Here is a 27423-nt window from a genome sequence, read left to right on the forward strand (position 1 = left end):
TAAACATACATACGAAGAAGAAGGTCGATAGACAAATAAACCCACAAAGTGCATCGTCGATTCGGGATCCCTTCTATGGACACAATCAAGAGAAGGATGACATAGTATAAAGGTCAACTTTGACATAGACAAAACATGCTGTAACATTCTTTGCGAAACTCTCACTTGCAAGTTTGGATTCGCAAAAGATGTTCCACAACAACGGACGACGACAACAACAAAGCAGATGGGAATGGGATAAATTCAACTGCTTTTGTTTCAAGATGTTTCAACCAATCTGACATTGCGCGGAAGCATAAATTCAGCAAAGACAGGATAATGAGACGACGGGTAGAAGCCATCGATGTTGTTGTTCACAACCTCACAGGTTGCTGGCACTAACGAACGCCCTCGAAACAGAATCCAGTCGATGTGCAAATCTTGAGTCTGGCGATCCCAACATAAACATAGAGCTCTGAATATCAGCTTTAGGAATTCTACTGCACCTTGTTTGTCGCCTGCAGTACCGTAATGTGTTTGAACTAGCAATTGTTGAAGAAAACTCTTTTCTTCATAATTTTTTTTGTAACTAACAGGTAACTTGTTGCTCTGCGAGCTGACTTAATACTTACAAATTCTATCAAACGCAAGCAACGAGCGAAAATATAAGAAGTATCAAATGAAAAGTTACCTTTGAATCCGTGATATGTGCGTATTAAGGACACATTTTTCCGCGCCCTAGCATTTGGCCAAGCATCTCTCATATCGCCGACAACTCCATGCTCTCTGCAATGATATCAGAAACAATATGCTAACGAGAACTTGATTCCTTTCACAACTAGATCAAAAGGTCCAACATTGCATCTTTTTAATACAAGAGCAATTTTCAAAAGGCATCTCATTTGTTTCTTTGTCATAAATCTTATGCAAGAGCAAACTAGCAGAAGAAATCCACCACAAACCTTCCGTTTTGCAAAATAAAATTTAAAGAACGAAAAACAATGCATTTCCTACATATGCAGATATAGCTAAAAATTAATGAAATGTCGGCTATGAAGTTCGTGGTGCAACAGAGAAATTAGGATACAAGTTGTTGATGGTGTAAAAGATGGCTAACAAGTATAATGTTCACCGGTCAGTAATGAAATGTCCAAAAAATCAGCAACTTATTTCAAGAACTCATGGAATAATTCTACTGAAGATCGTCCACTCAATCAGTTTAAAAGTCGCAACCGATTTAAGATACTTGAATATTTATTTTGCTCTGTGGATTACCTGGATCTTCCTAGCAAAAAACGCCCGGTAGTTGATTCCTTTTGACTGTTAAATCCTCCACAATAAATGATGGGCAAGTTTGGAGGCAAAGAGGCTATGTGCTGCCATGTGAGTAAAGCACTTCTTCTACGTGCACGTGGACTGAATTCGTCGAGGTTGGTATTAACAATCTGGAAACTGAATCCTGGTGGTTCTACTCTCTTGAGTTGAAATGTGTATGAATCAAGTCAAAGAAACAAATAACAAATAGCATTTAGAGGCTACAAAAAGAAAAATCTACTATTCAAACTTGTTTGGTAAGAACAAATATGATAGGATATAGCCCATGTAGCAATGGATGGCACTGTAGCTCCCCATGATACGCTTCCTGGAACAGAAGGTGATTCTGACAACCAGAATGTACCACCTTCAAGAAGCTCAACCTTCATGAATTCGAAGAGATTGCACACAAATGGCAAATACATGACGATCAAAAGTTAGAGAATATAATAGTCTGTGAAGAGTTTTGTAGAAAAAGATAATGAAAGGTTTAGTACCTTGTCCTTGTCATAGAAGATTGTGCAATACTCATCTGTGGTATCTTGAGATCCTTTCCTTGAAATACCAAATTGTTCGTATGCTGGAGATCGATAAAGATTAGTCAGATAGTTGGAAAAGGGTCGACAAACTGATCTTGGATTCAAAAATGTGTGATCAAATAGCAGAATTTTTCCAGCAACTGTTAAGCTGCATTTGGTAGAACTAGAAATGAAGAATTGTGAAAATTTAGACCTGACTATCTTAGAAATGTGTTATGAATGAACTTTTGTGAAAACCACGAGGGAAAGGCAAAAAAAGAAAACCAACATTAAAGGTGAACAAGATTTCTCAAGGAAAACCTTTTTTATTTTCTCAGAAATACTTCTGTAGTTCATCATTCTGAAAATGAAATATTTTATCAGATATTCGAGACCTCGGTATATCTTTTTTTCCTTAAGAAATACCTTTTTTATCTGCCTATTCTGTCCATTATTTCTTCACTGCTAACCCTTAACATGAGACTAAAATGTCAAAACGTTATACAGCATAGCTTTCATTGGAAGGTTTATGGCAAGCCATTAGTTTATTCAAGCATGATGGTCGTGCATTTGCTCACATTACCAATTCACTGTGGCAAAAAAATATTTGAATCTAGATAGACAAACAAATGAAATAAAACAAAAAGTGCATTTGCTCACACTGATTCACTACGGCAAAAGGGCTAAAATCTAAATAGTTGAACAAATGGAATAAATAAAATTGGATTCCTCATGCCACACCAGTTCACACAAGAACATAGAAAAGAGAACAATTGAAACATGGGAATGGTGCTACTACAAAGAAGCAGTTTCTGAGTTAAAACCACATATAACTCATTTTATGAAAGCAAGATGATGAGAAAGAGCATGTCCACTGCAGCAGTGAATGTTCTTAGGCATCACAACACATTGTCAACAACAAGAAGTAGTTGGGCATTCTATAGAAGATTAGTATGAAAGCACAATGCCACATCAAATGAACTACAATTCATAAGCACATCAAGGTATATTTTGACACAGCAATCTGATACTGACAACTTAGCAGTTAAGTGATTACCAGGTAAACACTGCTGAAAATACTCCAACTGCCACTTTAAGCCTACAATACAATGAACATAGAGAAAAAAAAAACAGTTCAGAAAATCTTCACTGAAAAGGAAAGAGATCAGCACTTAGATCTGCAGAAATCTGCAAAGAACTCACCTTGCTGAGTGCAAAGAATGGTCGGGCAGTAGTTGGTGATCACACTAACGCAAAGATCCCTCCGCTTCTCCCACGAATTGGGGCTATCGCTCGGCAGATCCCCTTCGTGGAGATTAAAGGTCATAACCGAGATCGACACACTCATCTCTCTCCCCAGTCCTATCTGCCTAGTCCCAATTCCGAGAGTCTAGCCGAAAAAAGGGAAAGAAAACAGTGGTCCAAAAAGCGAAAGCAGCAGCATAGATTCCAACTAAATGCGCTCAGAAACACGGATCACATCAAAGATGGCATCTTTGGTACCTTACACGATCAGAAATCACATCTTTGGTGGAAAGATCGATCCTTGGAAGCAAAAGAGGAGAGGGATTAGGGAATCGGAGCGGAGAGGGGAGGCGAAGCTGGAGAAGTCACCAAACCACGAGGGAGAGTTTTGTTTTTGCGGCGCTGGAGAACAGTAACAGATCTGATCCGTCCAGCAGTGCTGATGAGCGACGGCATCACCGTCCGTTTCGGACGTTCTATCCCGTGTGTCGGTAAATTGGACCGAGTTAATTGGCGGTTCATTTCCTTGCCTTGTCTGAACCGTTCGGTCCGGTTCGATTGTTGAAGTCAGAAATTAAAAGGGCAACCGCCGGCCGGCCAACAGATGACAACTGACCTAGCACGAATCTCGGCGCATCGATGGAGCGCTACAAAAGCGCTCGAGATCAAGCGGAGGCCTCGTTTCTCGTCCTCTCTCTCGGCGGCGAAAAGTACTCGAGAATAATGGGCGGCGGCGGCGGTGGCGGAGAATCGACGGAGAGCGCCGTCGTTCCTAGGGAGTCCCTGGACGCCGTCGGAGATACCTTAGCGGCCGTCAACGAGCTTCAGTCTCATCTCCGCCAGGCTCTCGCCCTGGCCGACCCCGACGTCCTCGCAGAGCTCCCCCCTCTCCACCGCGCCCGTGCCTTTCTCGTCCTCGCGCGGGCTTGCTCCACTCTCGTCCAAGGTGGCCCGGTCTCCCTTTCACCCTTCCAGTTCTCTGCTTTTGTTTCTTCCTATTAATTGGTCTGAAACTTTTTTCGAATCGGACAGTGAGATTGAGGTGCGACGGAATTCGATCAGACCAACATCCCATTGAGAAAGAGCTGGTATGCTCTTCCCACGTTCGCCTCATTTATAAAAATGCGCAATTTTGAGAAATCTGAGGGAGAGAAGTTGTTCTTGATGATTTTAATGGTGGTATGGTCTTTATCTGCAGGATAGGTTAACCTTGTATCAAGAGAAATTAGAACGATATGACCACTGGAGTAATGGTATCCGAGATTTTTCTGATGTTTTCGTGACGAATTTCCATTTTTTGTTTAATTTACTTGACTCATTGCTTATGTCTTTTATTTCCATTCTTCTGATTCCTCTGGTAGCACCTTTGCGGCCTTCAGCTCGGTTGAATTCCCAAGCGGCGACACGTTTTATAGGCCATTCACTTCCTGACTTGACTCCAGGTATGAATTTTCATTTCAGTTGCCTCTGTGGATCATTGCATTGTTTTAGGATATTGGACTCAGATGGAAGAGTTACTCATGTTCAGAACAGAGGAAAAATCTGCAAGATCTCAGTCGAGGGAATTTTGTCAGGAGACCACCTGATCACAATAGGGCAAAAAAGAAGCATAAACCGAATAAACAATCTGCCCGTGCTGCTGCGCAGGAGTTTCTAGAGAAAGCAGCACGAGAGCTGCTTGGTGCTTGTGAGCCTGGCATGAAGGGCCCCTTGCAAGTTATATCTGATAAGGAGGATGATTAGATCAGTTGACATTCGCTTACGAGGTATTATAGTAAGTTCAAATTCACCCAATGACATGTTCTTCTCTAAGAACAGCTCTAGTATGCTATATGTATTTCATCTTCTACTATATATCATTTCAGTTTGTTATGAGCAAGTTGTGATTCTATCTTCATAAGCTGCATTTTATGTTTGTCACTTGTTTTCAAAATACTGTGACTGTTAGTGAACTAGATTTTGCGCTCTTGTGGTTATTTAGTCTGTAGGAATTGCCGTTCAATTTTGAATGCTTCAACTAACATGGAAGTAGATTCCATATGTTCAACTTATATCTACTTTTATATTTGTTGTACCCACCCACCATGTAGATATCAGACTTTTTTCTTGTCTGACCCTGAGACAAATTAGTTTGATTTGTATTGTTCAAACTATTTCAGAGATATGTATGGTTCAAGCATCTGAACCATTAATCAAGGTGACAATTTGAATTTTGAAGGCAAGTTAAGATTTTAGCTAAAGAATACACTTATGCTTTGGGTATCAAATATCCCTCTTTCACACTGCACGCACCGCTTATCTAATCAGATTAAGTTATATTGACTGCAATATTCACTGCTATACAGTTTTAGATAAACTAGTGCTGCCTTTCTTTGTGGTTGCACCCTGACAGACTTGGTGGTGGAATACTAATTGTCTTTCTCAGTGACCAAAGGGCCTATAAATATGAGTTTATACAGAGTATATGGAACCATATCAATGTGAATACACTAGTTTGGAAACTAACTAATGTGAATAACATCTACATAATAAAGGAGAGACTCCTCTGTGGTATCTGGGATTATCCCTCCATATCTGGAATATGGGATGATTTCTCTGGCTGCTGGAATCAATGGCTAACTTATGTGACCGTAGGTACTCTTCTTATATTGAGGGGCTTCATTCAATAAACAGTATGACAATTTATTCTCTCATTTGACCCCTTTCCCATCAGTAAATGGTATGAGAATTTGTTCTCTGATTCTATTTGTTATTATAATGTAATCCCCCTTCCTGTCGTAACCTGAATATATATTTGAAACACAATTAGTTATTAGGTACAAGTTTGGTCAACTTGACTCCTACATAATATTTTAGAAGAACCATAAAATCTTCATCTAGAATGCCTAATACAGAAGTCCAGTCGCTGAAAAATTAAAGTTGTTTGCACTGCAATTTGAAGCTAAGGTGCTTTGCTTCATAATAGAAAATTGGGCAACTAAGAAATAGATGTGTCATATCAGATCGAATAAGCTAGAAATTGAGCAATATAACATCATTAAATAAGATTATTGATCAATATATTAAGGGGAAAAGGTAATATGTTAAAAAAAATCTAGATGTTTATTTCAGGCATTAGATCTAACTCAAAACTATTATGTCTGCTTGACATAATTAATTTATGTGTGTGTGTGTTTTCTGATCAGCAATAATATAATTTGTTTGGTTTCAGCCTTACGGATCAGTTGGCTTACTTTGTTGGTCAGGTTGACTTGCCCAGCCTACCTTCCTGGTTCGGTCAGTCACTCGTCTTGTCCGACATACCTCAACCTGGCCCATGTTCAATAGCATAGTAAATGCTTAGATAAGGAATAGTTAAAATCATTATGAATTAAAAATCACATAGGAGTTAATACTCCAAAGATCAATTTCACAACTAAACATAGAAAATGCTTATTCTATGGCAATTTACCTATTCCATATAAATCAAATTCACCATTACTTCTTTAAGCTTGTTTTACAATTGATTGGAATGTTTCATTTGATTGTTCTCTCTACTCAGTTGGTCCATACTTACAACTCATCTAGTAAATACCTCATCTTTCCTCAAGGTCTTCTAACACTGTTTCACTCTTGGAGCAGGAGATCATCCACCTACCTTGTACCAGTCCTCACTATTGTTTCAGCAACAGGGTTGAAGTGGTGATCAGTGGCCTCACATGAAAAGCTTAAGCAACATCTATGGAGCAATGTGATTCTTATTCTCAGATGTATTTATTGTGTTTGTCCTATCTCATTAAGTGAAATTCAAGTAATATTGATATGTTTTTGTAGCCTTAACACAGTGGCCTCAGTATTGTGTAATGAAACATTATTTCAATTTTTTTTAAGTAGTCACCACCATTTTTTTTTACTCTTAATCTAGTATTTCATGGTGGCAAGCTGAATTGTAAAGTAGAATGACACTCTATGTTGGATTAAATCGATCAACGGATTGAATTTAAAATTTTAATTCGGTTTTAATTTTTTTAAAAAATAAGTTATATCAATTAATTTGATTTGATTTTTATTTTAAAATTTTTTATTTAATTAAATTAAAAAATTTAAAATAAAAAATTAATTGATATAAGTGAATATGTAAATTTTTTTATATTATTTGAAAATTTTGATTAATTTAAGTTTTGATTGAATTAATTGATACTTTATTGATTATGTTTGTTTAGATTTTATTAAAAAAATTTGATTAGTTTAAAAATTTTTAATTTGTTTAATTTTGATTAATTCAGTTTGAATATTCAATCCCTAGAGTCCACTTATTGTAGTGATTATAGAGAATTTTGCATAAGACCGATCGTGTGGGGTTGTTAAATAGTAGATTTTATTTTTTTTATATATATTGTTGAAATAGAGAATTTATTTGAATCCTCAAGGTATAGTTGAGTTAATTACAATAAGATATACTTGCTGAATTCGAATCTCGATAAATAAATTTTCTTTATGTTTGGCCAATTGGAATTTATTGATTTACCTAATTTATTATCAGTTATTAGGGTGATGGATTTCATCTTTTAACGAAAATTTTATTTGGATATTTTATTCTATCTAAATATGTATTAAAAAAATAATTCGATACATACAATTTTCATCAGATTATTTTTGATTAGAATCTTATTTTCTTTTTTTTTATAAAAAGGTGAAATTAAATAATATTTTGATTCTATGATTTAATCTTAAATCAAAAAACTATAATTTTCAGAAAAATTAATATTATTTCCAAATCATATAACAGTAATTTTACTTTTCTTCGTTCTATCCAATTATGTAAATATTTCTTATAATTTCGTACTCTTATAGTTTTAGAAGGGTTAAAACATGAATCTAAAACTACAGGAGGCATTTTTAAAAAAAGTCCACAAAAGTCAAAATAAAAATTTCCCTAGTAATGAATTCCTGTTATCTTCCATCATCTCCACCGTGTGATTGCATTTCATGGCGACCTGCCATGGCAGAGTCAGACAGCAGCAGGTCAAGCAGCAGACACCTACAACATCAGCAGCACGGCCCCTTCTTCTTCTCCCCTTTCTCCCCTCCCCTCCCCTCGCTGTCAACCATTTCCAGAGAAGACCATCAAAAAGCATCTCCACCCTCCAAGAAGGAAAGATCCAAAGGCAAGGACCAGGAAGAAGGAAAGATCCAAAGGCAAGGACCAGGAAGGTAGATGCGTGATCAAGTGGAGGAAAACCAAACCAAAAGCCAAGAGGTGAGGTGAGGTGAGAAATAGGAAGGAAGAAGGGAAGACAAAGAAGGCAGGTGCCCTCATGGCATATGGATCACCCAACCCAGCTTCGGCTTCACCTCTCTCTTTCTCAGATCCAATACTTCTCCGCAGAGGCAGATGTTGCCAGATTTGCCCCTCTGCGGACCAGAAAAGTCTTCAGCCAGCGGGGAAACCCCCCTCGACCTTTCCTCAATTTTTGCGTATCAGATCCGCACCTCGGTTTCGTCATCGAGCCCTAAGGCGGAAGGTTTTCGCGTCTGGTGAGGGACGCCTTCTACGGTTTCCCTGCTCTTCTGCCTCCGAAGGTGAGGACGGCGATGAAGAAGGGCGAGAAGTTGGCCGTGCAGTCTTCTCCGGCGGCCAAGGCGCGGTTCAGGCACCAGAGTCTCTTGCAGGATTATGAGGATCTGGTAAAGGTGAGATCTTTGAATTTCCCCTCTTTTTCATCTTCCGATTTTTCCTGGAAATTTTGCTGCCTGGGCTGCGAATCTGAGATTTGGCAAGAGTTTTTCTTTCCCTTTTCTTTTGTCAGAGATCTAGGATTCTTCATAGTCTGGCAGAAATTTTTTGTATTTCTGGTGATCCAAAGCCAAAACTTTCTACCATATATTACTTTCTTTGCTCTATTGAATCTGTTGATCTGTTTTTTAGACAAAGTTTATGATGAGTTTCTTCACATAATTCTTGATGCTCTTATCTCTAGAATTTGCTTTTTCAGATATGTGTTTGAGATTATTCAAGATCTATCAACCATTTTTCCATTTTGTGTATGGAGAATGCTTCTACTAGTTTAGGCATCTCAAAAATCACAACTTTAACATTCTATAATGCTTCTTGAACATGTTTGAAGCCACAAAATTGTGGAAATTTGTATTCTATTTCTAATTATGCATAATTAGATTCTAGTTTTGTGTATAATACAATACTATATATGTTCATACTCTAAGATCCTAACCATGAAAATGAACTTTTCATTTATTGCAAGATGAGAATTGAAGTTAGAGATCTTACTAAAACTTGGAATTCTTTTCCTTCAGGAATAGGCTTTGAATAAGCTAGAACACCATTATTCTTGAGACTTGTCTAGGTGTACTTGATTCTGGCATAGCATCTTGTTTCTCATATGAGATCTCTTAGAAATTTGTGATATAAAGGCACTCTAAAAAAATGCTGAATATGTTCATACTCTTATGATCCTAACCATTGAAATGAAATTCCATCAGGGCATAAGAATTGAAGTTCTTTAGAAAAGTTGGAATTCTTTTTTTTTTCAGGAATTGGTTTTGAATAAGCTGGAGCATCATTAAGCTTGTAACTCTTCTACACTTACTCGATTCCAGCATAGTATTAGTGTCTTGTTTCTGATATGAAATCTCACTGAACTTTATGATATTAAGGTACTCTATGATAACATACCAAATAGGTTCATACTTTATGATCCTAACCATAGAAATGAAATTTCAATTCTGTACCAAATAAGTTCTTATGCAAAGTTGGATTCCTTTCCCATCAGGAATTGATTTCAAATAAGCTGGAAGACTTAATCTTGTGATTCTTCTATACATACTTGATTCTGGTGTAGCATCTGGTTTCTGACATGAAACCTCAGAAAAATTTATGATATTAAAGGTACTAATTGGTTTAGAATATGCTGGAACACCTTGCAACTCTTCTACACGTACTCCGATTCCCACATGGCGTTTTATTTCCGACATTAAATCTCACAGAAATTTCTTACAGGAAACTGACGTGAAGAGAAAGAACCTGCACATAGCGAAGCAGAAGAAACTCAAACTTCATGCTGAAGTCAAGTTAGCACCCCTTTCTACTGATTATTTACAGCAAGATAAATTATGTGTTCTTTATGTTTTGTATGCTGGAATGGTTTAAAAGGTTTAAGAGCTCAAACACCCATAGTTCCATGAAGGTTTACCCTTTCAGTAACCCCTCTTGTCTTATCTGCAATGCTGTAGATTCTTGCGAAAACGATACAAAACTCTGTTGCAGAATCGATCTGGAACAGTGCAGTTTAAACTGAAAACGAAACCAAAGAGTCGGTTCTTTGTCGCTCAACCTTCACATGCAAATGCTTCTTATCAGCTCCCTGCTAAAGATCAAAGTTCAAAATTAAGAGATGATGCTTCTCCAAGCACTTCAGCCATCATAGACTTGAACCAGGTCTCTTTGCCGGTAACTATAGCAACCTCATGATGGTTCCCATTTTCGAAATTGATGTGTTGTACCTAAGCCGAACGTTCTAATGGCAGATTGGTGAAGACATGGACAAGTATCAGTTTGATGCAAAGCCTTCAAAGGCAGATACTAAATTCAGCAAGAGTTCAATGGAAGGTGATCTGGAAGCTAATGATATCAAGCTCTCGATTTGTCGAGATGTTGGCCATGGATCATCAAACCAGGCGGGGAAAAGAAAGATTACATGGCAAGATCAGGTAGCTTTAATAGTGTAGGCATTCTTGTGTGGCATAAAAGTCCGAAAATATGTCTTTCACTATGTTTAATTCATATGTTTCTTGTAAAGGAAACCTAGAGGTAACTTACTCTTTATACATGATACCTTTTAGAACTTGCAAGTGAGGTTATTGCCATTGCTTGTGTGTAGGCAATCATAAGGACTAAAGCAATCCTTTGTCACTGTGCCCCATTTACTCTAGCAATGGAGTCGAGCAATTACCGAAGAGAGGATCAAACACCTATTTACCCTAATAGAGATGGGGTGATCAAGCCCATCTTTTGGTCCTCCGAAAATTAGGCAAATGAGGCAATGTATTCCGGAAGGAGGAGCTTGCTCTTTGCCTCAATGGAGATGATGTCGAGCTCTATTTGCGATCAAACCTCCTTTATTTGCTCCGATGGAGACGATGTTGAGCCCTCCTTTGTGACTAAGTCAGTCCAAAGTTAGGTGGATGTAGCCATGGAAGGAGAAAACTCTTTCACGTGCTTGGGTGGAGATGTCAAGTGGGTGGATGATGAGTAACATCTCGATAAATGGAAATAAGGAGCAACAATGAGGGCATGTCGAGTTCAAGCAATGGTTGTCGGAGCATAGCCGAGTTGGTTACGACGGAGCAGAGTTGTAGAATGAAACAAGGATTTGAATCTGAACGAAGGATAAGGAATGATGAGTAACAACTTGATAAATGACAGCCAAGTGAGCAACAACGAGGTCATGTGGAGTTCAAGCAAGTGAAAGAAGGTAACACGATGGATGATAACAATGTCAAGCAAGTGAAATTGAGGGCATTCTTCAAGGCTATAAGAAGGTAACACGAATGATCTAACTTATCAAGCTTCTGTCTTTTCTTTTTCCTCTCAAGTCTAACTTATCAACTTCTTCGACTATGTTCCTCCTTATTCATCCATGGCTATGACTACTCATGCTATTGTTGATCCATTCGAGCTATACCTAAAATTTTAAAAGGTATTGAATTTTAATAAGATTTATATTTCTTTTAAAAATTTAAAACATACTTTACAATTTATAATCCACATCTATACCCTTCTAGATCTGCCCATGCCTATGTTCCTCGGCTTTGTTGGACACTTTGAATCATTAACCTCTCCTTTGAATTAAAATAATTCAAATAATAATTAATTATTAAATATTTTTTGAGATAAATGCCAACTGAGGAGGATGGAAATGACCTGTCCAACACAAATTATTGAGCTCGTGGACCAATCATTTTCCACCACGTTGATAACTTCTCTCCTAACGACTACGAAATAATAATAAAATAAAAAATAAAATAGATGGATAATGAGAAGAGCGACACGTAGCGAACTCATCCATGTGGCTTCCTTTCTTATCCATCTATTTACTCTATTTCATCGTTGGATGGTCGTAGACTCGACACGTAGTTAGAAAGTAATATTGAAATTAATTAATAATGATATAATATAATTTTTAAAAAAATATAAAAAATGAAGCATATCGATCCGACTCACGTCATAATCACGTCATAGTTTTCAGTGTGGATCATTAATTACAACATCAACATTCAATTTTAGATTATTGCAAACATGCCCTTCCACTCAAATGGGACTTATTTCATTAGGATGAGTCGAATGAATTCAGATGGGATGGAAATAAGAGTATTACAAAAAGAAATTTTAAATTGAACTTGAAGTTAATTTGAAAATTTTAAATTTAAATTGAACCCGAATAGTTTGACCAACCTAAATAAAAAAATTCATTTAATTTTTAATGAATTAAAAATTAAATTTTTTGCCCTTTAATAAATCTCAACCTACATTTTTCTTTTTGTTAATAATTCACTTTAAATTAGGAGTTTACTCCAATCGAATATTCAAATAGATAAGAATTCATTTAAGTGAGTTTGATTTTATGAATAAAATTCATATTAAAACTTAATTATACATTTTTTTTTTATTTAAATATATAATATAAGAATTTATACGTTTTTATAATCTTAAATTATTTATAATATCTAAAATACGAAAATGACTCGTTTGTTATTAATCAATATAATAATAGTTTGACTTAAATAAAATATAAAAATATTTCTCAATGTGTCTCTTAAAGTTTTAAAATTCAAAAAATAAGTCATTGTTTAATTTTTAAAATTATCCAAATAATCTATTTTTCAAATCAACCATTAAAATTTGTTGAACTACATAAAATAAGACTATAAATTTTCCATGTAGCCTTTCCATTACACAAAATAACAACTTAAAATTTGACATTAAAATGGTAATAATTTTAAATTTTTAATAAAGTAAAAAAAATAAAATAAATGAGGTATTCATGAAAATTTAGAGTGTATTTTTGAAAAAAAAAATCTAAATTAAAATTATTATTTTTAATAAAAGACAAATGAAATATTTAATTAAAAGTCAAAACAACAATCATTCAACAATTAATTTCAAACTCAAATGCCAAAATTGTGAACCACAAGAATTTAAAAAAATAAATACATTAATTAAAATTAGTTCAAAACATCTGTAAAAAAAATTTATTATTTTTTATTTTTTCAAAAATAATTAAGACTCCATCAAAAATGGCCTTTGGCTTCTACTTCCCTTTCGCTTGGCTTTTGGAGGCACCAAATGGACGGCTACGATGGACTGATCATCCACCGTCTTCGTTATCGAGCCGCTTATTTCTTCTCCTCCTCCTTCCCTCTCACTGTCCACACCACCTTCGCTTCTCTCTCCCATGGCGAACGCCGCCGGCGCTTCGGAAGAGGAGCTGCCTCGTTCTTCGTCGGAGGACGAGGAGGTGGAAGAAGAGGAGGAGATTGGGACCGTAAAGGAGCGGCTTTTGGATCATCATTCCCTCAATCTCCGGCGCTACGCACCCAACAACACCTCCCAAGTCGCCATCGTCGGCTCCAACCTCTGCCCCATCGAGAGCCTCGATTACGAGTGATGATTCTGTCTGCTTTACATTTTTTGCTTAATCTGATCTTTTGACCTGTAAAGATGGGATCTTACGGTACCTTTGCTTTTGATGGCACCTCAGATTGGTCGAGAACGACCTCTTCAACCAGGACTGGAGGAGCCGAAGCCGGTCGGCTATACTGCGGTATGTATTCCTCAAGTGGACCTTCTGCCTCTTCATCGGCTGCGTCGCTGGCGCGATTGGGTTCTTCAACAACCTCGCTGTGGAGAACATCGCCGGCCTCAAGTTTGTCGCCGTTTCCAACTTTATGCTCGCCGATAAGTAAGCCACAGTAGAGATCTTCCCATATCTGATCCATTCCGTTAAATCTACCCTCCTTTTCTAGCTAATTCGTTGATTGTGTCGATTTCAAGGTATTGGACTGCATTCGCAGTGTTTGCCGGTTCCAATTTGGCCCTTTTGATGTTTGCGACGGTGATTACGGCTTTTGTTTCTACTGCAGCAGGCGGTTCGGGGATACCAGAGGTTAAGGCTTACTTGAATGGCGTGGATGCTCCTGATATCTTCTCTCTGCGCACCCTTGCTGTAAAGGTGAGATTTGGTTCCACCTTTTGACGATATTCTCAGGGGAGATTTGATTTCTCTCCTCATTTTGTTTGAATGGAAGATGTTAAGATCGATCTTGCCAATTCAGATAGTAATTCTCACATTTTAGTCAAGTTGAAGTTGAAAATATAATCAAAGCTAAGGATTATACATGGAAACCATAGATTCATAGTCCTTATTCCTTTTAGATCCATCCATGCTCTGTTACTATATAATTTCAGGGATATCTTAAGGAAGATCTTTCAATCTATAGTTTATGGTGAGCGAAAAGATAGAATTTAGAGGGAATGGCAAGATGGTTTGAAGTATTTTCTCATCTCATTAAAGGATCCTCTATTTCTTACAACTTAGTCAGCTAATTCTACTGCTTGTGTTCATCAATGTCTATATCTGCCCTCTTCAACTTTATCCTACTTTTAATTGACTTCATTGAACTTCCATGCTGTTCAAGTGGTTCAAGTTGGAATATCTTTTAACGTTTTGAGTAACTATGGTCTTCATTCTCATGATTCATGAATGTCGATTAATATTTTGCATTTGTAGATTGTAGGATTGATCACTGCTGTGTCATCCTCTCTCCATGTGGGCAAGGCAGGCCCAATGGTTCACATTGGCGCATGCGTTGGGGCTATAGTTGGACAGGGCGGGTCGCAGAAGTATGGCATGACATGGAGATGGCTACGTTACTTCAAAAACGATAGAGATAGGCGTGACCTTGTTACTTGTGGTGCTGCTGCTGGCATTGCTGCTGCTTTTCGCGCTCCGGTTGGTGGAGTTCTCTTTGCGCTCGAGTCACTGTGTTCATGGTAGTCTCAGATGCTATATGTCTAACTTCATTTGTTTCTTAGAGATTGAAGAACCACTCACTAAAACATTAGACATTTTTATCCTTTTAGATCATTTAACAAGGTTTCATTCTCAACAGTTAAATTTTTAGTAAGAGTAGAAGTTTTATCTATGTTTCTTGACTGAAATATACTGCTTTTCATCTGAGATGCTAATTTTGTACTCGCATCTCCTCATAATTCAGATATTCACTTCATGTTACAGGTGGAGAAGTGCCCTACTCTGGAGAGCTTTCTTCACAACTGCTGTAGTTGCGGTCACAGTCCGTGCTCTGGTTGATGTTTGCGAAAGAGGAAAATGCGGTTTATTCGGAAAGAGTGGGCTTATAATGTACGACGTAACTGCAGATAATAATATTACCTATCATCTAGCTGACTTACCTCCAGTGATCCTCCTTGGAGTAATTGGAGGAATATTAGGAAGTCTATACAACTTTCTCATGCTGAAGGTCCTTCATATATTCAGCCAAGTCAATGAGTATGCATTATTTCTCAGTTCTATTATCTTGCATTTGATATACTTTTTTGTTCAAAAGATGTCATTCTAAACTTGAAACCTTGTGTTTTACCAGGAAAGGAAGCGCCTACAAATTGCTTCTTGCTGCTACTGTGTCAGTATTCACATCTTGTTGTCTGTTTGGGTTACCATGGCTGGCACCTTGTAGCCCTTGTTTGAAGGATGACTGTCCCTCTATAGGCCGATCCAGCAGCTTTAACAAGTTTCAGTGCCCTCAGAACCAGTACAATGATCTGGCCAGCTTGTTTTTCAACACCAACGATGATACAATCAGAAAACTTTTCAGTAACAGATCAAATGATGATTTCCATAAGTCGTCGATCATGGTATCCTTCATCACCTCATATGTTCTTGGCATCATCAGTTATGGTGTAGCTGCACCTTTCGGCCTTTTTGTGCCTGTTATCTTGACCGGGGCGACCTACGGGCGTGTCATTGGAATGCTAATGGGCTCCAACACGAGTCTCGATCATGGTCTCTTTGCTGTCCTTGGTGCTGCCTCTTTTCTCGGAGGAACAATGAGGATGACAGTGTCTGTATGCATCATCATACTGGAGTTAACCAACAATCTCTTGCTGCTTCCCTTGGTCATGCTGGTTCTTCTGATATCGAAAACTGTTGCTGACTCTTTCAATCCCAACATCTACGATCTGATTCTGAAATTGAAGGGTCTTCCTTATCTCGAAGACCATGTGGAACCATACATGAGGCAGCTCACAGTGAGTGATGTGGTCGCAGGTCCTCTACGAACCTTTAATGGCGTAGAGAAGGTCGGCTACATTGTTCATATACTGAAGACGACCGGCCACCATGCATTCCCTGTGATAGATGAGCCGCCGTTTTCCTCTCCTCCGGTGCTGTTCGGTCTGATCCTCCGCGCGCATCTTCTGAGTTTGTTGAGGAAGAAGTATTTTCTGCCGACATGTTCGCTCGCTAGCTCTGATGCTTCGAAGAGATTTGTAGTCGATGACTTCGCAAAGCGTGGATCAGGAAAACAAGATAGCATCGAGGATGTAGAGCTGACTGCTGAAGAGATGGAGATGTTTATCGATTTGCATCCATTCATAAACACTTCGCCTTACACAGTGGTTGAAACAATGTCGCTCGCGAAAGCTCTCCTTCTTTTTCGAGAAGTCGGCCTGAGGCACCTACTGATCGTTCCCAAGTCCTCCAATGTAAGACACTTAAACTTATAATTCTTCACAATTTTGCTTTTGTTCGATCGAGCAAACAGGATTTCATGAAGTAACTTAGTGTGAGTTTGAATGCAGAGGGCGCCAGTGGTGGGTATATTGACGAGGCATGATTTCATGCCCCAGCACATCTTGGGTCTGCATCCATACCTGACGAAGAGCAGGTGGAAGAGATTGCGGTTTCGGACATCGATTTTTACAAAGTTTTTCAGGGCTCCGAATTCGATGTAGTTTTGCTCTTCTCTTTGATTCTAAGATGTGTGAAGGATTTCGATTGTTCTTCCTCGATCGGCGTGTAATGAGTGAGAACTAAAAGTTTGAAGGAACGTTTGATTTGATCAATTTTTTTTATTTTTTAGAAATTATTGTTTATTGTGTGTTTTTAAATTTCATTCTTGGAAAATGAAAAGGCATTTTCTAATAAAATAAAAAACAGAAAATAATTTCTGTGGAAAATAGAAACTATAAGAAAATACAAAAATGCGGCGTTTTCTTCCTTCTCGTCGTCGCCTCCGCCTCCTTCTCCGTGATCGTCTCCCGTGCCGCCCAGACGACGATGAGTTCCTCACTGGCCACTGACTCCTACGCTTCCTTGATCGAGGCTCCATCCTCCTTGATCAGTCATGACTCGACTCCTAAGGTTCCGATGGCGAGAAAACTCTCGAAGATCTCCTCCACCATTGGATACCCCCGCCGCTGCCTCCTCCCTCGTACAACACCAAGGCCTCGTTTGCGAGCATGAAAAGGCTCATATTGTTGGTGCCAACACCAGTGGAGATCCTCATCAGGCGACTTCTGCCCGCTGATGCAGATACACGTGCCTGCTATTCCTAGCCGTGCCGAAGAGTGCACTTTAGCAAATGAACGTGGTATGCAACTAAGGTACGCCTCTCACAAGTTTTCCATTTCAGGCTTGTGTTGTGGTAATACATTACACACAAGGTACGTGGGACTGCAGGTTGACACAGCAGAGCTCCGAGAGAAGCTTCTCTCCCGCTTCAGCAATTCTGAACTTTGTTACTTTATATCTAATTATTTGATAGAAAAATTTATGATTGAATATCTATTCATATGAAATAATTATTTTAAATTCAAAATAAAATAATTATTCATTAATCTATTTTAAAACTAACTTTACTTATCTATTTCATATTCCTTCATATAACATAATCGATTGTTTTAATAATTTAATTAGATCAACTAAATAATAAATTGGTTCGGTCGGTACTCGTATAGATGTGATCAATTAATCTAATTATATTGAGCGTTCCAAACTATTTTAAAAATATCTTTTATTAAAAAAATCATTTTATTTATAATTTTTCATATTAATAAACTAAACGTATTTTTTTATTTTTTTCTAAAAAATAGAAAATAGTATATCATAAAAATAAAAATAGAAAAACAGAAATAGAAAATAAAAAATAAAAAATAGAAAAATAGAATATGTTTTTCCATTATTCTTTATGCGGAACCTTGTAACAAGACTTTATCAAAATCACCTTTGTGGATTTCATTATTCGCTTATTCATCTTTATTTTTATTTTACATTAAATAAATAAATATATCCGCCCGCATTAAATTCAATTAGAGTGTATGTGAGTATTATAATAAATATAATTTAGATGTTATAACACTTGGCTCTAAAAGGTCACACTTATTGTGTCCATATATATACAATATAATCAAACAATAAAACCTCAATTAAAAGGTCACACCTACTTAATTATAATAATTAACTAAAGTATTTTAAGATTAGGAAATTATCTCAAAAGTACTGTTACTTAATTTTTTTCGCTCTATTTTAAACAAATGAGTCAAATGTCGTCTATGTTCTTAATTCCTTTTCTTTTTTTAACAAAGAAAAATAAAAGATAACTGAAGGATCCATTTTTGGACTTATCGAACTAGCTCTTCCGTTTTAATTTATCTGTTGACTTATTTATTCAAGCCAACAAATTATAAGAAGAAATTGACTGTTGACATATTGAACACTTAATTTATTCCCATGCACACTATGAGACGACGATAACACATTCATCTAGAGTACTTGTAGACTCACAATTACGTACACTCATACTACTGAAGCTAGCTAGCCAACAATATATAATACGAGAAAAATACAGGCAGTACTCCTTTTATGATCATTAATTAAGCTCAAAACAGACGATTCCAGGCAGTTGGATGGGAGTGTACGTTGAGGGAGGGGGTGGCGTGGGCGTAGAGGGTGCAGGTGTAGCCGGGCGGCGGGGCCTTGCCGCAGGTGAGGAGGAGCTGGAGGGCGAGGGGGAAGTAGACGCTGATGTCGAGGTGCTTGAGCTTGATGGTGGTGCAGAGGCAGACGGCAGCCTCCAGCTCCACCAGCCGCAGCAGCGGCGGGCAACACTGGTTGGCCACAGGGTCGCCGAGGCCGATGTGGACCAGGCCGCCGAGCAGGTCCACGCACGCCCCCATCATTAGACTGTCCGCCGGGCAGCTCGCTGGTGCAAGCGCTGGAGGCGAGCTCGCCGGTGCAAGCGCTGGAGGCGGGCTCGCTGGTGCAAGCGCTGGAGGCGAGCTCGCTGGTGCAAGCGCTGGAGGCGGGCTCGCTGGTGCAAGCGCCGGCGGCGAGCAGGGTGTGCTTCCGCCTACGGGAGGCACCGTGATGGGTGGACTTCCGATCACCGGAGGAACGACGATGTGTGGTTTACCGATGATAGGGGGTCGGACGTAGGGCGGTTTTCCGATGACGGGGGATTCGGTTGTGGGGGGCTTATGGTGGTGTTTAGGAGGCTTTGGGGATTTGGATTTGGATTTGGAGTTGGAGTGGGGGAGGAGAAAGGAGGAGAAAAGGAGCATGGTGGTGGTGGCGACGACGAAGATGACTCGAGAGTTGGAGGCGGCCATGGCGACGAGAATGCTTGGAGATGCTAGCTCACTGGATGGCTTGGAAGAGACAGCGAGGGTCGGTGCGTGCTTAAATAAGGAAACTTGTCCACCATCACGTAACATCTTGCTCGCTATAGTATTCGTATTGCCAACAGGTATTCGTATCTCCACGGACTTAACATTCAGCTTGTATTAGCAACTTTACATGTAGCTTATTGTAGTGCTCCATTGACTCGTAAGACTCGTAAGCGAAGGCATGACATTGTTCGTGGGGCCCACAACACTTTATTAAATTGTAATCAAACCACAATGACATCTAGTTCGTGATAGCATTCGTATCCCTATGGACCTTACATATAAATCGCGATCGTATTTGTATTCCCAGGAACTTTACATTCAGTTTGTATTAGCAACTTTAATTACATGTAGTTTATTTTAGTACTCCATTGAACTTGTAATCGAAACCATGACATTTGTTCGTGGGGCCCACAATACTTTATTAATTTGTAATCAAATCATAGTGACGTCTAGCTAGCGATCGTATTCGTTTCCCCACGAACTTTATATATAACCTGCGTATTCGTATTCGAATTCGTATCCCCACGAAATTTACATTCAGCTTGTATTAGCAACTTTACATGTAGCTTATTTTTGTACTCCATTGACTCGTAACCGAAGCCATGACATTTGTTCGTGGGGCCCACAACACTTTATTAATTTGTAATCAAACCACGGTGACATCTAGCTGGTGATCGTATTCGTATCCCACGGACTTTATATATAACCCGCGATGGTATTCGTATCCCCATGAAATTTACATTTAGCTTGTATTAGCAACTTTACATGTAGCTTATTTTCGCACTCCATTGATTTGAAAGCGAAGCCACCACATCTTTTCGTGGGGCCCACAACTCTTTATTAATTTGCAATCGAATCACAGTGGGATCTAAGCCCGCGATCGCGTATTCGTATCCCCACGGACTTTATATATAACCTGCGATGGCATTCCTATTCGTATCCCCATGAAATTTACATTCATATTGTATTAGCAACTTTACATATATGTATCTTGTTTTCGCACTCCATTGATCCGAAAGCGAAGCCATGACATATGTTCATATCCCACAACTCTTTATTAATTTGCAATCGAACCACAGTGAGATCTAGCGCGCGATCGCGTATTCATATTTGTATTAGCAACTTTACATGTATCTTGTTTTCGCACTCCATTGATCCGAAAGCGAAGCCATGACATATGTTCATGGGGCCCACAACTCTTTATTAATTTGCAATCGAATCACAGTGAGATCTAGCTCGCGATGGTATTCGTATCCCCACGGACTTTACACCTAGCTCGCGATCGTATGCGTATCCCACGGACTTTACATTCAGCTTGTGTTATTAACTTTACATGTAGCATATTTTCGTACTCCATTGATTTGATGGGTAAGCGAAGCCATGACATTCAATTCGTGAGGCACACGGCACTTTATTAATTTGTAATCGAGGCACCATAACATCTAGCTCGCGAGCGTATCCGTATCCCCACGACTTCGCACCTACCTCGCGATGTATTCGGCCGCTGACTATACATTCAGAAAGTATTCGTAAGTGGGGCCCGCAGCACTTTAATTTGTAATCGCAGCACCACGATTGCAGCTAATAATAATGTAAAACGTAACTGTATGGCCTCAAAAAAAAAATGACCACTCCCACCGGCCACTTGGGCAGTTTCCACTTCACCCCGACCCAACCGACGCGCACTGACGCTTAACGCGCGAAAGATTAGATTAAGTTTAATTCGTAATGAGAATGATATGGCTAATAGCTAATTAAGTCGGAATGAATTAACGAGATGATTTTCCTAAATATAATATATTATATTATTAAAAATAATCTATGACGATTATCCTTTTTCATCTCTAATCATATAGGAAAAAACAAAGTAATTAAGATTTTAAATCAATACATTAAAAGTATTCTATATATTTTTTGCGAATCTAGAATAATGATAAAGTTGAGTAAGAATCAAATTTATTTAACTTAGTATTTATCATATGAATAAAATATATTTATAAAAAATAATTGCTAAAGACTCATTTAAGTCTCATTATTCAAGATGTCACAAACAAACAAATTATAAAACTACAATTTCTTAATTTTAATTTAATATATTTAATTTAAAAACTAAGCAAAATTTATTATTAATTAAATAAACTCATCCAACGATTCCAAAATAAAAAGTCATACATTTCTATAAACTATCCATTTATCATACATTTTAGAATATTATTACATTCATGGTACGGTCCTCTAAATGTATTTATATTTATATTTGTAATTTTGGAATCTTACTAAAAAAATAAAAAATTAAAATTAAAAGAACGTTAATAAAAGTAATAAAATTTAAAAAATTATTGATTTATCATACTTTTTGGAATACCGTTATACCTTTGTAAATGGTATGGTCCTCTAAATTTATTTATATTTATATATTTAATTTTGAAATCTTAATAAAAAATAAAAAAATTAAAATTAAAAGAATGTTAATAAAAGTAGAAAAATTAAATAAATTAGTCCTTCAGTTTTTTATTTTTTTAATAGTTAATTACAAGAGAGAAAAAAACTAAAACAAAATTAAAAAATAACAAATAAAAAAAATGCTTTGGCATCATCAACTCAGTGCCATTTTGATTAAAGCATTATCATTTTAGTACTGATTTTGTCACTTAGTATTATTTTTATCAAAATTATATAAATAAACTAAGGAGGTTATTCAAAGTAAATAATATTAACTTGATATATATTTTAATTTTTTAAAGATTTTTATATAAAAGTCTTGATAAAATAACTAAGTTTTTATTTTATTTTTTTGATTAATTTTGTTTCATTTTTCCTTATTTCTTATAATTAGATATTAAATAAATATATACAAGGTATTTTTAAAAGATTTTTTATTAATCTTCTTTTGTATTTTTAAAAATTTTAAATTTTTTTATTAAAGTTTTAAAATTGGAAAATATATAAAAATAAATTTAAAAGATCATTCGTTTAATTATTTTTTAATAAAAAATTAGACTTTTTAAAATCTCAATGGCTTTTGTATGTGTCGATGAACTAATTAAATTATTATTATTATTTTAATTTAGTGTCATTCGATTCAATTTAGGTTGATTTAAATAATAATAATAATTGTTTACGTTAATTTAGGACTGAAATAGTTGAGAAGGATATTTTGAAAAGTAAGTGGAATTTTTGATAAAAATCAATGTATAATGTGTTCTTGGAAAACTTTAAAAATTGAGTGCGAAAATATCAAGAAAAAAATACTATATGACGATAACCACTTTAGCATTTCAATAAAAAGATGGAATCTGTCATATCAGCGGTCCCACATGATCGATCTAATGAGGAGGTAAATCAAAAAATTATAATTGACCTCTACAGGAAAGATATTATATTGACTTCGTCGAGATATCCCACAAATATAAAAGTAAACTATGAATAACAGATAGAAAATAAGGATGGTAAAAATAACATAAAAAAGGGAGAAAATCTAAAAAGCTTCCCACAAATTCATTATTGTAAATCATCTTTTGGTTGGGCTTCACTGGGGCTAGTTGGCGCCTTCGCATCACGGTCAGGGACGGGCAGCCTCTCAGAAGGGCCTCCGGCGAGTTTGCCTTTGTTGCTGCGGCGACGGGACAGTTGGGATCCCAAGTTTTTTATCTCTGACAAATACTCATCGTTCGTGATATGGAGTTCAATGCGGAGATCAGTCAATATCTCTTCCTGAGACCATGAAATTGAACCAGAGGCGAAGAACTTTTGGAGCACAGAACGAATGCTGTGCAGCGCCAGTTCATGTTCCTTCATGCCTTTGCCTCCTCCTTCTCCTCCTGCTGCTTCTCCTTCCTTGACCTTGTTGATGGCTCTCAATCTTTTGCCGCTGCCCTTTCTCGGCTGCTCCTCTGCTCCCAGTTTGCGCTTGACCATGGTGGAAAATGTTTGCAGGATTTTGAGCGCCCTGTCGAGGGAAATCAAACAAGAACAGAATGATCTCGACAGTGACCGGAAGAAGCTTTATGTAGGTGGAGAATTCTGTTTGAGGGAGGAGAAATATGAGGGAAGGGGCGCTAACTCACTCGATGAATTCTGTTTGAGGGAGGAAAAATATCAGGGAGGGAACGGGCGCTGATTGTGAGACTCACTACATCTGAAATGAATTCAAATATATTTTTCAAAATGATAATCTTTTAAAATGGATTTAATTATAATTTATATATGAACCTATTTAAATGATCTAAGATTTATTAAGTTTCAAATTATTAGATGTGGATTAAATATATAGAATTCGTTAGTCTATTCTGTTATTATCGGATATGGATTAAAAATATATAATCCGTTAGTCCATTTTATTATTATCGAATATGAATTAAATATATAAAATTCGTTAGTCTGTTTCATTATTATCAGATATAAATTAAATATATAGAATAGGGATAACGGATCCAATTTTTATATATAGAATTTAATCACTAAAGATTTAGGAAATTAACATCCTAAATTCATTTCCCATTGACGAATATGTTAAAAGAGGGGATGTCAATTGTTCATAAACTCTCGAGGACTAATTAAATATATTAGTTTTGTCAAATTCTCTTTCGCAATGTGTTGGAATTAATATAACAAGTTCAGATTGACAGATTGAGGGAATACCATTTCTTTTTTTGCTGATTTAATATTATATTGGAACTGGTTTCTTTTTTTTTTATGGTAACTGTTCCGGTTGAGAAGTGCGTCTGGACCCGTCACCAGACCTCGCTCGCCGTGGAAGTGGAGCAGGAGGAAGGGAGGAGAGCGATGCGAGCTCCAAGGGCTTCAGGACCACCACGCCGAGGAAGGGGATAGGACCAGCCACCTGGAGGCCCTGAAACATCACGGAGAAAAAGGTCATCCTGGCGCCGGGGAGTCCCCGGACGGCCACTCCGACGCTCAAGTCAGCCCACGGATATAGGAAGAAGATGAACAGTAATGAAAAATACTGTGATGAAAACACTATCATAAAGGGAGATGCCCAGCCCCTAAAAGATAAGGCTGATGAGAGAGAAGGAGCGGAGCTCAGCCGCGAGAGAGAGAGAGAGAGAGCGGAGCTCAGCCGTGAGAGAGAGAGAGAGAGCGGAGCTCAGCCGCGAGAGAGAGAGAGAGCGGAGCTCAGCCGCCAGAGAGAGAGAGAGAAAAGGCCTCTTCTTTGATACCCTCGGAGCCTTCTTATAAACTTGAGAAGATCTGGATGAGATCTGTGCTGTCAAGACCAAGACATTGCCTCGAGAAGAACAGTTTTGAGATATCTCATCCCCATTAATGTTAGTCTGACAAGGGATGGCTTTGGAAGACTTTTTCTGACAAGTCATTGTCAAGTTAAGACTTCACATCACATCTAATTATTATTGATGGAGACTCAGAGTGATGTTTGACTATTAGAGAGAGTTTATGACGGGACTGTTGAGCCGAGTGGGCTGAATGGAGCTGGCAAAGCTGAAATGCTGAGAGGGCTGAATGGCAGAGCTGAGCTGCCGAATGACAGTGCTGAGCTGCCGAATGGCAGTGCTGAGCTGCCGAGCCGAGTGGCAGTGCTGAGCTGTTGAGCCGAGTGGCAGTGCTGAGCTGCCGAGCCGAGTGGCAGTGCTGAGCTGCCGAGCCGAGTGGCAGGCAGTGCCGAGCCGAGTGACAGTGCTGCTGCCGAGCCGAGTGAGCCGAGTCCTAGATGGGGGGCTATCACACCCATGTGACCGAACGGGCGATTCGGCAGGCGATGGCCGAATGGGCGATCCGGCAGGCCGAATGGGCTATCCGACTGGCTAAGGCCGAATGGACTATCCGGCAGGCTAAGGCCGAATAGACTAAGTCCTTGGTGGGGGCTATAACATCCGTAACATAAGCCTCCCCGCTAGTCTAGTCGAAGGAGCGGAAAGTCGACTGACTAGACCAAGTAGTAGCGGCAGACCGTATCCCGTTTCAATTCAGAGAGTAAGATTGAGTCGATCTCGACCGAGTTGTCGACAATGCCTGAGTTAGGTAGACTTGCGCTTGCTATGCCTTATGTTACTTAACCCAAGGTATTTGACCATACTGGATCTGATTTTGAGTTTAGCCTCCCATGCATTTTGCTTTTTGAGATCACGTTGAGATGGATCCCACTTTAATTTTAACTGCATCCTTTCTTTACCCACCGATTTACCCTTTGCTTGCTGTCGCCGACTTTCCCCCATGCCACCGTGTAAGGCGGCCGACCTCGCGTGGCTGGCGTGAGGGGTAGAAGAGGGGCAGTGTGCCATGTGGGATGGGCTGCAGAGGATGGACTGCAGAGGAGATCAGGGGAGCTTGGCATAGTGCCGCATGGGTGATCGGCAGCACACCATGCACAGCCGCCGATCCGAGTAGGAGATCGGCAGCATGCCATCCACAGCTGCCGAGCCGGATGAGGATCCGGAAGCGGAGAGGGCATACACAGGGCCGGACTACTATTAGCAACTGGTGCAGGGGACGTACCGCATTCAACTGATTTCGCTCCCGGTGTCGAGGACCGGGTACAGCGGCCTCGCCGGACTACTGACGCCCACCCGAGAGGAGTACTGGCCGCTACCACGGTGGGTTCCGGAGACTAACGATAGATCCTTCAATCGCTTCTGCCACAGTGTTCTGCAGAAACTTCGGCAACTGGCTTCGGATCGGTAGTAGGTGTTGGAGCCGAACACCGCCTTGCGGGAGCTAAGGCCATTGCCACTCCCGTGTAGGCCAGTCTCTGCGTTTGGAGGTCAAAGCGCTAACGAGATCTGCTGATCCGCCGAGGCGGTGGAGGTCCTCGAGGCGCTGCTCCTTGACGAGGGACCCCAGGCTGTTGGCATCCGTGACTTTGGTGCAAACCAACGGTGTAGAGTGGTCGTCGACATCGATAGCGACGTAGGAGGGGACGCGGCGGATTGCGGCAAATTGCTTCGTGACGAGGATGCCCCTGGCGCCGCAGAAACAATTAAGGTGGTAGGCAATGCGCTACCGCCGCAGCGGCGACGAGACGATGAAGCGCCGGTCCGGGAGAACCTACAGCATCATCCACTCGATCGACTCGGATGGCGCTACTAGCTTCAAATTAATCAAATCAGAAAACTTAGTATTCAGCTCAACCAAATGAACTGAACAGTAGGAGATTATATTTTGGACTGCGATGATCTTGAAGAACAACAGTGTGCCGCATGAGAGATCGGTAGAGTTCCATGTGGTGGCGGAGGACATGCCGCGTGGGAGATCGGCAGGAACCTGCACGTGGCTGCTGGAGAGGAGCAACAGCGGGCCGTGTGGGAGATCGGTTAGCACGCTGCGTGGGAGATTTATCAAAGCACTGTGTACGGCGGCTGACGAAAGCCCCAGGGAGCCGGTATGCTGCAGGGAGGGCTTCACAGAATGCCGTGCGCAGTGGCTAAGGAAGAGAACTCCGGTGGATGTGGCAGATTTTCGCGTGTGAGGTTATCACCACGGCGCGCAGCTTGGGCAGTGAAAGAGTATCTCTGGTGAGTGCCGCGCAGGAAGTCGGCCATGCTTCACGTGGGAGATCAGCTGGCTGCCGTGTGTAAGGTCGGCGGCATGAGCCATGCACAGCTGCTGAAAAAGAACGGTGGCACTCCGTGTGGGAGCTGGTGAAGA

General features: G+C 39.1%; 4 protein-coding genes across 6 annotated transcripts; 2 read left to right on the plus strand and 2 right to left on the minus strand.

Moving 5' to 3' along the window:
- Positions 1-30: 30 nt before the first annotated feature.
- Positions 31-3425, minus strand: LOC141829399 (uncharacterized). The gene is made up of 7 exons (XM_074716862.1): positions 3015-3425; positions 2869-2910; positions 1791-1873; positions 1574-1676; positions 1255-1468; positions 671-765; positions 31-497 (listed from the first exon to the last, which is right to left on the minus strand). The coding sequence occupies exons 1-7, from the start codon at positions 3157-3159 to the stop codon at positions 259-261; spliced, it is 921 nt and encodes a 306-aa protein (XP_074572963.1). The 5' UTR covers positions 3160-3425; the 3' UTR covers positions 31-258.
- Positions 3426-3764: 339 nt separating this feature from the next.
- Positions 3765-17216, plus strand: LOC141828669 (putative chloride channel-like protein CLC-g). Of its 2 annotated transcripts, XM_074716136.1 has the most exons (8): positions 3765-3848; positions 13607-13716; positions 13814-14014; positions 14107-14284; positions 14843-15105; positions 15350-15622; positions 15717-16836; positions 16933-17216. In XM_074716136.1, the coding sequence occupies exons 1-8, from the start codon at positions 3780-3782 to the stop codon at positions 17083-17085; spliced, it is 2367 nt and encodes a 788-aa protein (XP_074572237.1). In that variant the 5' UTR covers positions 3765-3779; the 3' UTR covers positions 17086-17216. The 2 variants fall into 2 exon arrangements, with proteins under 2 accessions (XP_074572237.1, XP_074572229.1); XM_074716128.1 differs by lacking the exon at positions 3765-3848 and having other exon boundaries at positions 13491-13716.
- LOC141838038 (uncharacterized) lies at positions 8111-10904 on the plus strand. Of its 2 annotated transcripts, none has more exons than XM_074725437.1 (4): positions 8111-8729; positions 10054-10124; positions 10287-10491; positions 10581-10904. In XM_074725437.1, the coding sequence occupies exons 1-4, from the start codon at positions 8631-8633 to the stop codon at positions 10779-10781; spliced, it is 576 nt and encodes a 191-aa protein (XP_074581538.1). In that variant the 5' UTR covers positions 8111-8630; the 3' UTR covers positions 10782-10904. The 2 variants fall into 2 exon arrangements, with proteins under 2 accessions (XP_074581538.1, XP_074581529.1); XM_074725428.1 differs by having other exon boundaries at positions 8117-8729; positions 10287-10503.
- Positions 17217-19011: 1795 nt separating the features above from the next.
- Positions 19012-19845, minus strand: LOC141823424 (uncharacterized). The gene has a single exon (XM_074710709.1). It carries the CDS (start codon positions 19843-19845, stop codon positions 19012-19014), a length of 834 nt encoding a protein of 277 aa, XP_074566810.1.
- Positions 19846-27423: the final 7578 nt, after the last annotated feature.

The sequence above is a fragment of the Curcuma longa genome, chromosome 1 (assembly GCF_044706935.1).
Source record: "Curcuma longa cultivar G26 ecotype Majalengka, Jawa Barat chromosome 1, ITB_CL_G26_1.1, whole genome shotgun sequence".
Lineage (NCBI taxonomy): Eukaryota > Viridiplantae > Streptophyta > Magnoliopsida > Zingiberales > Zingiberaceae > Curcuma > Curcuma longa.

Excerpts from the sequence above, each read along its gene's own strand:
- LOC141829399 (XM_074716862.1), bottom strand. The coding sequence starts at position 3,159 with ATGAGTGTGTCGATCTCGGTTATGACCTTTAATCTCCACGAAGGGGAT. Across the intron at positions 766-1,254 it reads TTTTTGCTAGGAAGATCCAG|AGAGCATGGAGTTGTCGGCG; the intron begins GTAATCCACAGA and ends ATATCATTGCAG. Across the intron at positions 498-670 it reads CACATATCACGGATTCAAAG|GCGACAAACAAGGTGCAGTA; the intron begins GTAACTTTTCAT and ends ACGGTACTGCAG.
- LOC141838038 (XM_074725428.1), top strand. The coding sequence starts at position 8,631 with ATGAAGAAGGGCGAGAAGTTGGCCGTGCAGTCTTCTCCGGCGGCCAAG. Across the intron at positions 8,730-10,053 it reads ATTATGAGGATCTGGTAAAG|GAAACTGACGTGAAGAGAAA; the intron begins GTGAGATCTTTG and ends AATTTCTTACAG. Across the intron at positions 10,125-10,286 it reads AAACTTCATGCTGAAGTCAA|ATTCTTGCGAAAACGATACA; the intron begins GTTAGCACCCCT and ends GCAATGCTGTAG.
- LOC141828669 (XM_074716128.1), top strand. The coding sequence starts at position 13,508 with ATGGCGAACGCCGCCGGCGCTTCGGAAGAGGAGCTGCCTCGTTCTTCG. Across the intron at positions 15,106-15,349 it reads CTCGAGTCACTGTGTTCATG|GTGGAGAAGTGCCCTACTCT; the intron begins GTAGTCTCAGAT and ends TTCATGTTACAG. Across the intron at positions 15,623-15,716 it reads ATATTCAGCCAAGTCAATGA|GAAAGGAAGCGCCTACAAAT; the intron begins GTATGCATTATT and ends GTGTTTTACCAG.
- LOC141823424 (XM_074710709.1), bottom strand. The coding sequence starts at position 19,845 with ATGTTACGTGATGGTGGACAAGTTTCCTTATTTAAGCACGCACCGACC.